The sequence below is a fragment of the Phocoena sinus genome, chromosome 5 (assembly GCF_008692025.1).
Source record: "Phocoena sinus isolate mPhoSin1 chromosome 5, mPhoSin1.pri, whole genome shotgun sequence".
Taxonomy (NCBI): domain Eukaryota; kingdom Metazoa; phylum Chordata; class Mammalia; order Artiodactyla; family Phocoenidae; genus Phocoena; species Phocoena sinus.
In genome coordinates, this window is record NC_045767.1 from 1,320,832 (window position 1) to 1,336,703 (window position 15,872).

Here is a 15,872-nt window from a genome sequence, read left to right on the forward strand (position 1 = left end):
GTTTAAGGATGTTTAACTACCTCAAGGCCTTGAAGATATTCTCTTATGGTATCTTCTACAATCTTTGTTTTACTTTTTATATTTAGATATACAATTCATTTGAAATTTATTTTTGTATATGGTGTGAAACAGGGGTCAAGATACACTGAGCCCTCCCTCTCAGAGAACATGCACTTTATACACACATGTGCAGGTCTGTTTGTAGATTCCCTATCCTGGACCATTTGTCTATTTGCTTATCCTTGAATTGACACTACTTCGTACTGATTAATTAATTCCTCATAATTTCTACTGCTTCATGATTAGTCTTGATATCCAACAGACTAAGTCCTTCAATAGTGCTTTTCCCCAAGACTATCTTGCCTCTTCTTAGTTGTTTGCATTTCCCTACAAATTTGGGATTCAGCTTGCCAATTTCTACCAAAAGTTCCTGCTAGGGTATTAGTTAGGATCATTCTGAATCTAAAAATCAACTTGGGGGAGAACTGATGACATAACTTTAATGTACTAGCATGAGCCACGGAACTGCATCACTCTCTATTTAATAGACTGAGGTCACGGAGTCTTGGCCAGCCATAGAACATAAACAGGAGGGCCAACACTGGTGTCCTCGGAGCAGGGCTCTACCCAGAGGGAGGACTCCTGCCTCGGTGTAATCCAGAACTGCAGTTTCTCAGAAAAGCTATCCCTAGCGGGATGAAAGTGCATGAAAATACTTAGCCAAGAAAACTGCTTAAGATCAACTAACTCTCTTTATCCTGATACCTTACTCACAAAATAACTTTCTAACCACAGTCTCCCTGTATATCTCGAATCGAGCTGTCTGAGAACACTTGAAAAGGATGAAGCGTTTGATCTCATAACGCTTTGGATAAAGCCCTGCCGCGCTGGTTCACGATCAGAGGCGGAGTGCCGTGGCCGTTGCCGCTCTACAAGCTTTATCAAACGCTCCCTCTGTTGGCTCCTGACCCCACATTCTTCTCAGCTCCCTTCTCTCTCTGTGGTCGTTCCATAGCCTCTGCTCGGCACCTCTTCTCTCTCTGACCCCTAAATGTCAGTTTCTCAGAGTTCAGTTCTGTGGTTATCAGTGCTGGCTGCTTCTAGAATCAGCGGGGGAGCTTCAAAAACATGTCTGGGGCTTCCCTGGTGGCGCAGTGGTTAAGAATCCGCCTGCCAATGCAGGGCACACGGGTTCGAGCCCTGGTCCCGGAAGATCCCACATGCCACGGAGCAACTAAGCCCGTGTGCCACAACTATTGAGGCTGTGCTCTAGAGCTCACGAGCCACAACTGCTGAAGCCCTCGCGCGCCATAACTGCTGAAGGCCACATGCCTAGAGCCCGTGCTCTGCAACAAGAGAAGCCACCAAGATGACAAGCCCACGCACCACAACGAAGAGTAGCCCCCGCTCAGTGCAACTAGAGAAAGCCCACGTGCAGCAACAAAGACCCAACTCAGCAATAAATAAATAAATAAATAAATAGATAGATAAATAAATAAGACATTATTAAGCAACACTAATCCATAAAAAGAAAAAATGTCCGGACTGGGCCACGCAGCCCACAGACTCTGATTTTGTGGATCAGTTGTGGGCCTGGGCATGAGTGTTTTTCCAAAGCTCCTGCCCGGGTAGAGGACAACCATCCCAGGGCCAACTACTTCCAGGTGTGCATCTCTAACACAGGACTTCTCCTCACAGACCCAACTGCTCTGTATCGATGTTTTGTGCACACATCTGTCTTCACATGTCCAAGGCTGAACACTTGACCCCCAGTCCCCGTAAACTGTTCCTCTCTTGGTTTTCTCTGGGCAGCGGCCATCACTATCTGCTCAGGTGCACAACTAAGGAAACCAGGAATTACTCTGCATTCACACTCATGTGAACTCACATTCAGAGAAGCTCCTTTCTGTTCTCAAAATGCTCTGAGCATGTGTTTGCTCTGCTCCATCCTCACTGCCATCGCCTGGACACTGAGCCAGCAGTGCCCACGCTGCAGCAACAGTCTATTAATGGGACTCCTCCATTCTCCAACCAGTGACGAGAGTGGTCTTTTTAAAACATAGCTAACGCCTGTCAGAATGGCCACAATCCAGGACACCGACACCACCACGTGCTGGCGAGGGTGTGGAGCAACAGGAACCCTCGTCACTGCCGGTGGGAACCAGAATGGTGCAGCCACACTGGAGGACAGTTTGGTAGTTTCTTACAAAACTAAATATACTTTAACCATACAATCCAGAAATCAGGCTATTTATTTACTCAAATAAGATAGAAACTTATGTCCACGTGAAAACCTGAACACAAATGTTTTACAGCAGTTTTATTCAAGCTGCTAAAACTTGGAAGCACCCAAGATGTCCTTCAATAGGTGAATAGATAAATAAAACTGTGGTTCATCCAGACAATGGAATATGATTCTGTGCTAGAAAGAAATGAGCTGTGAAAAGACGTGGAAGAAACTTAAGTGCATATTGCTAGCTGAATCAAATCTGAAAAGGCTACATAATGTATAATTCCTATATGACATTTTGGAAAAGACAAAACTATGGAAACAGTAAAAACAGTGGTTGCCAGGGGTTGAGGGGAGAGATGAATAGGGAGAACAGAGGCTTTTTAGGGCAGTGAAACCACTCTGTTCGATACTCTAATGGTGGATACATGTCATTACACATTTGTCCAAACCCATAGCCTGTATAACACCAAGAAGGAACCCTAATGCAAACTACAGACTTTGGGCAATGATGATGCGTCAGTGTGGGTTCATCAGCTGTAACAAATGTAGCCCCTGGTGGGGCATGTTGATGGTGGAGGAGGCTGTGTGTGTTCGGGCTGGGGAGGGGGTATATGAGACTTCTCCATACCATCTGCTCAATTTTGCGGTGAACCTGAAACTACTCTAAAAAACAAAGTCTAATAAAAGCATATCTAAGCTCATAGTTGCGCCCTTACTTGAATTGTTCCAGGCTGTCCATCTCACCAGGAGACCACATCCCTTCCCACGGGGAGGGGAACAGGGCGGGTGAAGGGAAGTGGGAAGGAGTCCTAATTTTGCACTGAGAACCATGTGCACATGTTGCCTAGCGCAGGTTCATCTTTTTAAATGTACAGAACAGTGTGACTTGTTCAGCTAAGTAAGAGATTAAAGCTAATATAATATGATTCATGTTGATCATGTCTTTGCGAAGAAAAATTCAGGGCATCGTCTGAATTCTGTGCACAGTGAAGCACCTCGACACCAGAGGAGAATCACGTTTCCTCTCTTCTGTCGTTGGTTGTCTGGGAGAGCTAAGGAGTAGCAAAGGGAAGAGCAACACTGCCAGCTGGTGCCCAGATGGAGAATAAATCAGGCCAAGACCCCCAGCTCAGGTGCAGTCTGAGTGGAAACGTGTGCTTTCCCAGGTTCTGTCACCCCTGGGACTTGGGGGCACACTGCCATGTAGCGTTGAAACCCACTCCAGAGTCTCTCCAGCAAGGTGGGTCCTGCCCCTTGCCCTCGCTGTGCTCTGTGAACACACAGCCGACAGCTCAGCCCCAGCAAGTGCTAGTTCTAGGCCATTTGGTTCTGGGGATGTAGTGAACAAGTCAGATGAAGTCTTTGATCTGTGCAACCTACATCCTACTGGAACAAGCAAACAAGTGACTAGGTAACTTTTTAAAAATTTTATTGGAGTATAGCTGACTTACAATGTTGCATTAGTTTCAGGTGTACAGCAAAGTAATTCGGTTATACATATACATGTATTCCTTCTTGTTTAGATTCTTTTCTCATATAGGTTATCACAGGATACTGAATAGAGTTCCCTGTGCTCTACAGTAGGTCCTTGTTGGTTTTCTATCTTATATATAGTAGTGTGTATATGTTCATCCCAAGCTCCTGATTTATCCCTCCCCCCCGCGTTTCCCCTTTGGTAATCATAAGTTTGTTTTCAATATCTGTAAGTCTGTTTCTGTTTTGCAAATTAAGTTCATCTAAACCATTTTTAAAAAATTAGATTCCACACATGAGTGACATCATGTGATATATACCTTCCTCCATCTGACTCACTTCACTTATGATAGTCTCTAGGTCCATCCATGTTGCTGCAAATGGCATTATTTCCTTTTTTATGGGTGAGTAGTATTCCATTGTATACATGTACCACAGCTTCTTTATCCATGTCTCTTGATGGACTTTTAGGCTGCTTCCATGTCCTGCCTATTGTGAACAGTGCTGCTATGAGCACTGGGATGCACGCACCTTTTCTAACCATGGTTTTCTCTGGATAGATGCCCAGTAGTGGGACTGCTGGATCATACGGGAGTTCTCTTTTTAGTTTTTAAGGGACCCTCCATACTGTTCTCCACAGTGGCTGTACCAACTTACCTTCCCACCAGCAGTGTAGGAGGGGTCCCTTTTCTCCACGCCCTCTCCAGCATTTTGGCAAGTTGTGTGCAGAAAACAAATCGAGGTGAAGGAATAGGTTGTGTCTGGGGGTCTTACTGTCACCTGTGACCAGAGGAGGACTTTCTGGAAGCAATACTTAAGCTGACAATCAGAAGACAGCTGAGCACACTCCGTGGGAAGAGTTTCCAGAATGAGGAAGGAGCCTGTGAGAAGTGTCCTCAGTGGGGTGCTGGGAGTGAGGAGTGAGGGAGGTCAAAGAAGGGCGAAGTCCAGACCCAGGGCCTGGGGGAGGCACACTCGAGAGCTTGGATGTTATTCTAAGTGGCATGGAAAGCCACTGGGGGACTTCCCTGGTGGCACAGTGGTTGGGAATCCGCCTGCCAATGCAGGGGACACGGGTTCGAGCCCTGGTCCAGGAAGATCTCACATGCCGCGGAGCAACGAAGCCCGTGCGCCACAATTACTGAGCCTGCACTCTAGAGCCCGCGAGCCACAACTACTGAGCCCGCGTGCCACAACTACTGAAGCCCGTGAGCCTCGAGCCCACGCTCCACAACAAGAGAAGCCACCGCAATGAGAAGCCCACGCACTGCAACCAAGAGTAGCCTCCGCTAGCCCCAACTACCGAAAGCCCATACACAGCAACGAAGACCCAGCACAGCCAAACAAAAAAAAGAAAGCCATTGAAGTTAAAGGCAGGGGATCAACATGACTTTTCTAACACTTTTAAAAGATCATTCTGCCTGGATGTGACGAGTCACCAGCAGGGGTAAGCTCACTGCTGGCTCCCAAGGACCAGGAGGGGGACACTGACCAGGGTGGGGAAGACTTGAAGAAGAGGGAAGATGCGAGCCCCTCTCGGGAGCAGCGCTCCCCAGGGGTGGTCGTTCACTCGGTGACTGATGCCTGGGCCCCGAGGGCCAGGTGTGGGGACAGTTGGCAAGCGTGGTGCCCCGCCAGGGCTGAGACGAGCAGGAAGTGCGGGGCTGGAAAGGCAATGTGCACAGAGGAGTCTGGAGAGAAGCGTTCCTCGGCTGCAAAATCCAACGCTGAACAAGGCACAGAAAGGATAAGCTGGAGCCTCCACAGCCGGCCCTCAGCAGAGCAACACGTGTCCTCTCGCCCACTGGCCAAGCTCCTTGCTGCAGGCTTCCAGCGGTATCATTATACTCACGGGGTTCTGAATATCTATTCACACCCTGCCATTTGATTAAAGCAGCATCTCACTACACCCTGTCTTTTAAAAAATGCATTCCTCTCAAGGGAAGGGCAGCTCAATTTTTCTAAAACAAACTTGGGGAAAGGAGAAGACTGATGACTTTTCCCATTTCCAGTCTCTTATGAGGGCGTGAAACAAAGAAGTCATGACTACATTGTCAAGAATTTGGTTTCCAGAACAAAGTTCCATCAAATTATCCTCTGCAGGAAATCAAGGCAATTTCTTGCCTCTGGAAAACTGTACCATAAGCCTCTTTGTCCTTCCTTCATAACTGAAGAGCAACCTTGGGGTGGGGGCACCTCTCCTGCCGCAGAAAGGAAGTGATGGAACGGAACTGCTCCGTGGTGGTTGCTGCCGACTTGTGCCACCACAAGGAGCACGGGGCTCTGCAAGGGACTCGCACGTGGTGGGAGGTGCTATTGTCTCGGAGAGTGAGGGGACACTTGTCGACCCTTACCACGGCTTCTGATGTGGACGGGTGTCTCCGGAGCCCAGTTTTGGGGAGAGTCTCCTGTGGACGCAGCAGGTGCAGCTGCAGCTTGCCAAACAGGATCTGCAACAAAAGCCATTTCACGTGATGAGCGGGTCCCAGATTTGAGAGGACCTGAACATCACTATAACAGAGTTAAAGCAACCGGCCAGAGGGGACACACCTGACTAGCTGTGACAAAATGCTTAGATTCTGATTCAGTACTTTTCTTAGATGTAAAGGCTTTGAAGTAATGAATCTCAATGTGAAAGACATGAACAAGTTACATACTTTTCAGATGATCACATAAAATAATGCTTATAAAATCAGAATAAATCTCCCTGTAACCCCTGAACAGGAAGTATATTTAATAAAAGAACTGAAATTTAGCTTTACCTCTCGAAGCTGATTACTGCTTGTTATAAGAAACTGTTCTCCTGCAACAAAATGGGCTTCTTGCTCCAGTTCCTTGAGACGAGACTATGAATGTGACAGACACAATGTTATTAATAGTTTTCACAACTTAAGATTATTTTTCTCAACATGAGATCTTGCAAGAATAAAAAATAATCTAAAATTTACCAAAATGGACATTACAGAATACATATTCTGACTCACGATGCAATACTCAGGCTCAGAATCACTCTCTTAAGTGCAGTGGACCCAAGGAAACAAACTTAAAGAAGTAAAAATAGTAAATAACACACCAAAATGAAGGAGGGAAAGAAGAAGGAATTCTCCAGCAACATTATGACAAGTAAACGGATCCAGCATCAAACCATAAACCTCAAAACTTCCGAAGTATCCCAAGGCAGAAGAGCTAGGACCAAACTGCATGGTGAATGCAGGACATTCCCTCCCAACAGAGGAGCAGCTGCGGCGGAAACAAGCAACAACGCTCTGAACAGCCACACAACCTGGGGCACAGCCCAGGGCGAAAGGTGGGCGGCATGCAAGGCCCAGGTGGGAAAAGACAAAGGTACCTTATGAAACAGCTGATAAATACGGTGCTGGGCAGAGCAGTAGGGCATGCTGAATCTATGAACCCCTCACCCCTCACCATTTTGGTCAGAAGAAAAGTAGAACATGACCAGGACTTTTAAAAAATTATTATAGGGACTTCCCTGGTGGCGCAGTGGTTAAGAATCCACCTGCCAATGCAGGGGACATGGGTTTGAGCCCTGGTCTGGGAAGATCCCACATGCCGCGGAGCAACTAAGCCCATGAGCCACAACTACTGAGCCCACAAACCACAACTACTGAAGTCCACGCACCTAGAACCCGTGCTCCAAAACAAGAGAAGCCACAGCAATGAGAAGCCCATGCACCACAGCAAAGAGTAGCCCCTGCTCACTGCAACTAGAGAAAGCTCGCATGCAGCAACGAAGACCCAATGCAGCCAAAAATAAATAGATAGATTTACATGTTAAAAAAAATATTATAAAAGAAAAGAAAGAGCAGAGTGTAAATCAACCAACTCTGAGGAAATATCATCTGCACTCTACCTTTACCAGACAAGAACTGCCTTTCGGCTGAAATACTGAAAGACGTTTACAAATAGGAGCAGGACAAGTATGATACAAAAAACTAGCACTAGGCAAAAAGAAGAACCCACAGACAATGCCCTCAGTTAAGGTATGCCAGAATTCTATAGTCAAGGGAACAAATGATGAAAAGAAAAGCAAGGAACAAAGCATGAAAAAACAGATAATGGGGACTTCCCTGGTGGTCCAGTGGCTAAGACTCCACACTCCCAATGCAGGGTGCACGGGTTTGATCCCTGGTCAGGGAACTAGATCCCACATGCCGCAACTAAGAATTCGCATGCTGCAACTAAGGAGCCCACCTGCCGCAACTAAGACCTGGCACAACCAAATAAATAAATAAAATGTTTTTTAAATGTGTTAAGTGGCTTTTTCTTATTGACAGGAGTTATCTGTAGAGTCTGCATATGAGTCTTTTATCACACGCATAGAAAGTACAATCAAAATCCCAGCTGGTTTTTAAAAAGTAGATCAGAGAATTTTATATGGAAATGCGAAGAACCTGGATTGAAAAATACCATGTGGAAGAACAAAGATGGAAGACTGTAGGATATCAAGACATATTATAAGCCTACAGTAACTAAGCCAGGGGAGTAGTAGCACAGGGACAGACACACAAAACAAAAAAACAGAAAAGAGTCCAGAAAAAACCCCACACGTACACAGTGACCTGATTTATGACAAAGACACTACTGTAATTCTTAGTGCAGGAAACAGTGGCACTTTTAATAAATTGTGCTTAACTGAATGGAAATCCATCTGGGAAAAATCTTAACTGTACTTTATACCATGCAGAAAAATTAATTTGAAGTGGAGGATAGGCTTAAAATAATACAGCTTATACAAGAAAACACAGGAGAATATCTTTACTAGAGGTCAGACAAAGAGTACTTAGCACACAAAAATTCTCAAACATTTAAGAAATGGTTCATTGGACTTCATGAAAATGAAGAAATTCTGTTCATCAAAGGACATAGCTATTGAGAGAGTAAAAAGACAAGCTGTAGACAAAGACAGGGCCAGACAGTAAATACTTCAGACTCTATGGGTCACATATGGTCTCTGTCACATATTCTTTTCTACTTTTGTTTGTTTTTTAAAAATTGTAACAACCACTCTTAATTTCAGGCCATATGAAAACAGGCCACAGGATGGATTTGGCCTATAGACCACTGTTTGTCAAACCCTGGACTGGGAGAAAGTACTTTCAATATATCTTACAAAGGACCCACATACAGAATATATAAACAATTCCTATAAGTAAATAAGAAAAAGCTGACATAAACTTTTAAATAGGCAAATTCTTTGAAAAATTGGATCACAAAAAGAATATATCCAAAATACCATCAAGCATATGAAAAGGTGCTCACTATTATTACTTATCAGGGAAATGCAAATTAACTCCACAATAAAATGCGACTACAGACCCACCAGGATAGCTAAAGTGAAAAAGACTGACAGTACTGCGCTGGTGAGGATGTAGCAAATGGGACTAGAAAATGTTATAACCAATTTGAAGGGCTATTTGGAAGTACCTACTATCGCTAAATATACACATACACTGTAACCCAGCAATTCCACTTCTGGATAGAAAACCAAGGGACAAGAGCTCTCTTATCCACCACAGGTTATAGTTACACCACATGAATAGTCGCAGCCACTGCAATCACAGTGCCCAACAATGGGAGAGGGTGTAAGGAAATTATGGCACCTTCTTACAATAGGTGCTACAAGCGATTTTTATTGGCATGCACTTCTGCTACATTCAACCAAATTGGTGAATCCCACAGATAGAATGTGAGCAAAAGGAGCCAGAAGCAAAGAGCCCATGCTGTGTGGTTTACATGAAGCTCAGAATCACCAAGGACAGGGTCAGATGAATGGCTATCTGGGGGTACAGACTGGGAGGGGACAGGAAGGAGACTTCCGGGTGCTGGAAATATTCTATACCTTGATCTGGATGGAGGTTACATGGATGTGTACATATATAAAAATACGTCAAGCTGTACACTTAAGATTTGTACCAAGCAGATTCAGAGAAGATGGCAGAGTAGGAGGCACCTGTGAGGTGAGACTCCATCTCCCACCTGGACAGCAACTGCAGGGGAAGAACCCTCTGATGTAACCGTCTGGGAACTCTGGAGTCTGCTGATGGCTTCCAGGGGAAGCCTTGGATGGTAAACCGCAGTTCATTTTGGTCAGTTTCAGCTCTTGGTACCGTAGAAGCTACCCACCCCACCTCCCCCAGACAGGAGGCTCGAGGCCAGGAGGCCATGCACCTGTTTCTGGAGCAGCCTGCCCACAGCCTGCAGGAACTGGTGGGGCAAAAAAGACCCTGTACAGATATTGGGGGCCTCTGCTCTGATCACTGATTGCTGCTTCTGATCACAGAGGTGCAGAAGAACAGGCCATTGTTGTTGCACTTCCCCCATTATTGCAAGACCCTCTCCCTCCAGCTGAAGTGACTTCCAGGGGACTTAAAGGGCTAGTGCCTTTTTTAACCCCTCTGCATTTTTTGCTTTTTCTCCTTTGAAGCCAGATATTAAAGACAAGGACATTCAAAAATAACCTCACATACATGGGGAAAATTAGAAAGTGACCGTGCATGCCAAGGAAAAGGCTCAGAAAAGAACTGTGAAGACCTTAGGTTTATACTTTAGGTTGATCCTCAACACAGAGACAACCTACAGCAAATTTAAAAACCCAAGACAATAAACAGAAACAATAACACACAGAAAGAGCAAACTGTGGGAAAGGAGAGAATCTGATTTCCAGAGTTACCACATTATTAGATCCAAATGTCCAATGTTCAACAAAAATATCACAAGACAAACACAGAAACAGGAAAATATGGTGTATTCAAAGGAAAAAAAAAAACAGAAACTATCACTGAAAAAAAAGACCTAATGGCAGATATATACCAGACACCATTAAAACAACCATCTTAAAGATGCTCAAAGAACTAAAGAAAGGTGTGAAGAAAGTCAAGAAAACAATGTGTGAACAAAATAGAAATATTAATAAAGAGACAGAAAATGTAAAAAGAAACTAAAAAAGAAACTTTTGGAGCTGAAAAGTATGATAATTGAAATTAAAAAGTCACTTGAGGGTTCAAAGGGAGATCTGAGCAGGCAGAAGAAAGAATCAGTGAACTTGAAGAGAGAATAATGAAAATTATTGAGGCTGAGGAGCAGAAAGAATAAAATATTGAAGAAAAGTGAACAGAGCTTAAGGGTCCTGTGGGACACCATCAAGCAGACCAATACACACACTGTGGGAGCCCCAGAAGGAGAAGAGAAAGAAAAGGATAGCAAGAATATTTGAAGATATAATAGCTGAAAACCCCTCAAAAATTTTTTTACATCTTTATTGGAGTATAACTGCTTTACAATGTTCTGTTAGTTTCTGCTGTATAACGAAGTGAATCAGCTATATGTATCCATATATCCCCCATGCCCTCCTTCTTTTTTTAAATAAATTTATTTGTTTGTTTGTTTATTTATTTTTGGCTGTGTGGGGTCTTTGTTGCTGTGCGCAGGCTTTCTCTAGTTGTGCAAGTGGGGGCTACTCTTTGTTGTGGTGAACAGGATTCTAATCGTGGTGGCTTCTCTTGTTGCGGAGCACGGGCTCTAGGTGCAGAGGCTTCAGTAGTTGTGGCTCACGGGCTCTAAGGTGCAGGCTCAGTAGTTGTGGTGCATGGGCTTAGTTGCTCTGTGGCATGTGGGATCTTCTCATACCAGGGCTTGAACCCGTGTCCCCTGCATTGGCAGGCGGATTCTTAACTACTGCGCCACCAGGGAAGTGCCCTCCCTCTTGAGCCTCCCTCCCACCCTCCCTATCCCACCCTTCTAGGTGGTCACAAAGCACCAAGCTGACCTCCCTGTGCTACGCAGCTCCTTCCCACTAGCTACCTATTTCTTGCTGTGATTTATGTCATAGAGTGTTCTGCCTATGTTTTCTTCTAAGAGTTTTATAGTGTCTGGCCTTAACCCATTTTGAATTTATTTTTGTGTATGGTATTAGAGAGTGTTCTATTTTCATTCTTTTACATGTAGCTGTTCAGTTTTCCCAGCACCACTTATTGAAGAGGCTGTCTTTTCCCCACTGTATATTCTTGCCTCCTTTGTCAAAGATAAGGTGACCATATGTGTGTGGGTTTATCTCTGGGCTTTCTATCCTGTTCCATTGATCTATTATTTCTGTTTTTGTGCTAGTACCATACTGTCTTGATTACTGTAGCTTTGTAGTATAGTCTGAAGTCAGGGAGCCTGATTCTTCCAGCTCCGTTTTTCTTTCTCAAGATTGCTTTGGCTATTTGGGGTCTTCTGTGTTTCCATACAAATTGTAAACTTTTTTGTTCTAATTCTGTGAAAAATGCCCTTGGTAGTTTGATAGGGATTGCATTGAATCTGTAGATTGCTTTGGGTAGTATAGTCATTTTCACAATGTTGATTCTTCCAATCCAAGAACATGTTATATCTCTCCAACTGTTTGTGTCATCTTTGATTTCTTTCATCAGTGTCTTATAATTTTCTGCATACAGGTCTTTTGTCTCCTTAGGTAGGTTTATTCCTAGGTATTTTATTCTTTTTGTTGCAATGGTAAATGGGAGTGTTTCCTTAATTTCTCTTTCAGAATTTTCATCATTAGTGTATAGGAATGCAAGAGATTTCTGTGCATTAATTTTTTATCCTGCTACTTTACAAAATCCATTGATTAGCTCTAGTAGTTTTCTGGTAGAATCTTTAGAAAACTAAAGATGAAAACTCCTCAAATTTGATGAAATACATGAATACAAACATCGAAGAAGCTCAAAAACTTCAAGTAAGATGAACTCAAAGAGATGAACATGAAGACATAATATGATCAAACTTTCAAAAGACAATGACAAAAGAGAATTTTGAAAGCAACGAGAGAAAAGTGTCATCACATACAAGGGATCCTCAATAAGATTATCCTCAGATTTCTCATCAGAGACATTGGAGGCCAGAAGACAGTCGGTTAATATATTCAAAGTGCTAAAAGAAAAAACTGTAAACCCAAAATCCTTATCTGGCAAAACTGTCCTCCAAGAGTGAGAGAGAAATTAAGACATTCCCAGATAAACAAAAGCTGAGGGAGATGTGAACACTACACCTGCCCTGGAAGAAATGCTCAAAGAAGTCCTGCAAGGTGAAATGAAAGGACACTATACAGTAACCTAAAGCCAAATGAAGAAATAATGATCTCAATAAAGGTAAATACGTGAATTATAAAAGCCAGTATTATAACAATTTGTAACTATACTTTTTGTTTTCTATATGATTTAAGAAAAAAACAATTATGAGTATAAAAGCTAGTAGTACTGTAACTTTAGTTTGTGACTCCAAATCTTCCTTTCTACATAATTTTAAAAAATTATTAGTTTATATTTTGGGACCCACAATGTATAAAGATGTAATTTTGTGACATGAATAACTGGAAGTGGGGGGACAGAGCTGTAAAAGAGCACAGTTTTTGTATGTCATTGAAGTTAAGCTCATATAAATTCAAATTAGAGTGTTATAACTTTAGGGTGTTAGATGTCATCCCCATGGTAACCACAAAGAAAAAACTATAGAATATATACAAAAGGAAATGAGAAAGGAATTTAAACATTTCTACAAGAAATCAACTAAACACAAAGGAAGACAGTAATGCAGGAAATGAAGGACAAAAAAGCTATAAGGCATATAGAAAACAAATAGCAAAATGATAGAAGCAAGTCCTTCCTTATCAGTAATTAATTAAATGTAAATGGATTAACTCTCCAATTGAAAGACAGAGATTGGCAGAATGGATAAAAAACCATGGTCCAACTATATGCTGTCTGCAAGAGACTCACTTTAAATTCAAAGAGACAAACAGGTTGAAATTGAAAGGATGGAAAAAGATATTCCATCCAAATATTAATGAAAACAGAGCAGGGATGGCTGTATTAATATCAGACAAAATAGAACTTAAATAAAAACTGGTTACAAGAGACAAAGGATGACATTATATTTTCAATACAGCAAGAAGATATAATATAAGCATTTACATACCTAATGACAGACCATTAAAATATATGAAGAAAAACTAACAGAAATGAAGGGAGAAATGGATAGTTCTACAGTAATAGTCAGGGACTTGAATACCTCACTCATGATAATGGATAGAACAACCAAACAGAAGGTAAGTAAGGAAATAAGAACTTAAGCAATGATAAACCAACTAGAGCTAACAGACATGTACATAACACTCTACCCAACAATAACATGCGCATGGGATATTCTTCTCAAGTGAACATGGGATGTTTTCCAAAATAGACTACATGCTAGGCCACTAATTAAGTCTCAAGAGATTTTAAAAGACAAATATCATAGAAAGTATCTTCTCTGACCACAGCAAGTTGAAGTTAGAAATCAATAACAAAAGGAAAACTAGAAAATTCACAAAATTGTATAAATTAAACAACACACTTTTAAACAACCAAAAGATCAAAGAAGAAATAAAAAGCAAATTTAGAAATTATTTAGAGATGAATGAAAACAAAACCACAACATACTTGCATATGGGATGCAGCAAAAGCAGTGCTAAGGAGGAAATTTATAGCTATAAATGCTTATATTAAAAAACAAGAAAAATCTGAACTCAATAACCTCACTTCACAACTTAAGGAACTAGAAAGAGAACAGACTAAACCCAAAGATAGCAGAGGAAGGAAATAATAAACATGAGAGCAGAGTTAAATGAAATCGAGAATATAAAAACAATAAAGAAAATCAATGAAACCAAAATTTGGTTCTTTGAAAAGATCAACAAAATTGACAAACCTTTAGCTAGCTAGACTAAGGAAAAAAGAAAAGGCTCAAATTACAAAAGTCAGAAATTTAAGTGAAAAATATTATTATCAGGGAATTTCCTGGCAGTCCAGTGTTTAGGGCTCCGCACTTTCACTGCCAAGGGCCTGGGTTCAATCCCTAGTCAGGGAACTAATCCCACAAGCCTCACAGTGAGGCCAAAAAAAAAAAAAAGAAATTACTATCAATTTTACAGAAATAAAAAGGATTATCAGAGAGAACTATGAACAACTGTACACCAGCAGAATGGATAACCTAGATGAAACTTTGATTTTGCTTCTTTAAAGAATCCAAGAAACGTCACCAACTACAAGGGGCAATGTCAGTGGGTATCCATTAAACCACGCACACATCCACATGGAGAGTACCCAGATGTGACGCTTGTTTCAATCCTTTCAAAGCGTGGTACTCCCCTGCAGGAGTCAGAGATAGGAGGAACAGTGCCAACATCAGTCTGGGACAAACAAGGAAGGGAAGAAAAGGAAAGTCACCCGAGAACTGCCAAGGGGACCAACTCATCAGACAGGAGAGAGCTAACACATGCAAACAGTCTGACAGAAGAATGTACCCCAAGAAGTGCTGAAGTCCTCTTCATCTCTTCCTTGTTCACCTGAATGCTGTAGCTTTCCATCACTGTGATTCAAAACCAAAGCAGACAAAAATCTGTACTGCAGCAACAAATCATTTCTGAGAAAGACTGCAGTGCCAGGAGCAAGCCTCATCCCCCGATGAGGACCAAGATGACAGTGCGAGCTCGGCAGCGTCCATGAGGGTCAGTACTGGAGCCCAGCAATGGTGGCAGTGGGCATGGGGACACTCTGGATGGAGAGTCACCCCCGGCCACTCAGCTGCCATGCTGGGCGAGGCTCTGCTCTCCCAGGTGCCCAGCAGGACAGGGCGGGTCAGGGGCTAAGAGCAAAGGCAGAGCAGAGCCTGCAACAGTGCTTGCAGGGGGTTCTCACGAAGCAGAAGGGTCCATCACACCAGGACCAGGACAAGTGCTGACCTGGAAAACATCCAGACAGGCCTCCTCCCCCCACCACTGCTCTCAGGGCTGTGGGAGTCTGGCAGGCCACCTGCAGAACAGGCAGTACAGAAGCGATACCACGTGACCCAGATGTTAGAACCTTAGAGTCCTTCTAGCCCAAGAGGTGATGCGGTCCAATCCCTCTTGTTAGAGAAAGGGAAAGTTAAGGGCTCACTACCTCTTCGGTGCCCATATGATGCACTGCCCACCCCAAACTAAGTCAAGAGAAAACAGTCTTCCCAAAAGGTACAAAGAACTCTCTAGAAGGATGACTGGGCATCATCTTTAGGGTAACTTACCTGCCAAAATTGGTATCAGAGGAAGCTCCAAAGTACAAAACAGTTGCCATAAACCGTAAACCTGTTTCAT

General features: G+C 42.9%; 1 protein-coding gene across 1 annotated transcript in view; it reads right to left on the reverse strand.

Moving 5' to 3' along the window:
• LOC116754523 (DNA polymerase nu-like) overlaps positions 1–15,872 on the reverse strand; it is a 114,780-nt gene extending 98,908 nt beyond the window's left edge. The window contains 4 exon segments of the mRNA XM_032633224.1: positions 6,064–6,156; positions 6,469–6,552; positions 15,045–15,109; positions 15,803–15,872. Coding sequence (XP_032489115.1) covers positions 6,064–6,156; positions 6,469–6,552; positions 15,045–15,109; positions 15,803–15,872 — 312 coding nt within the window.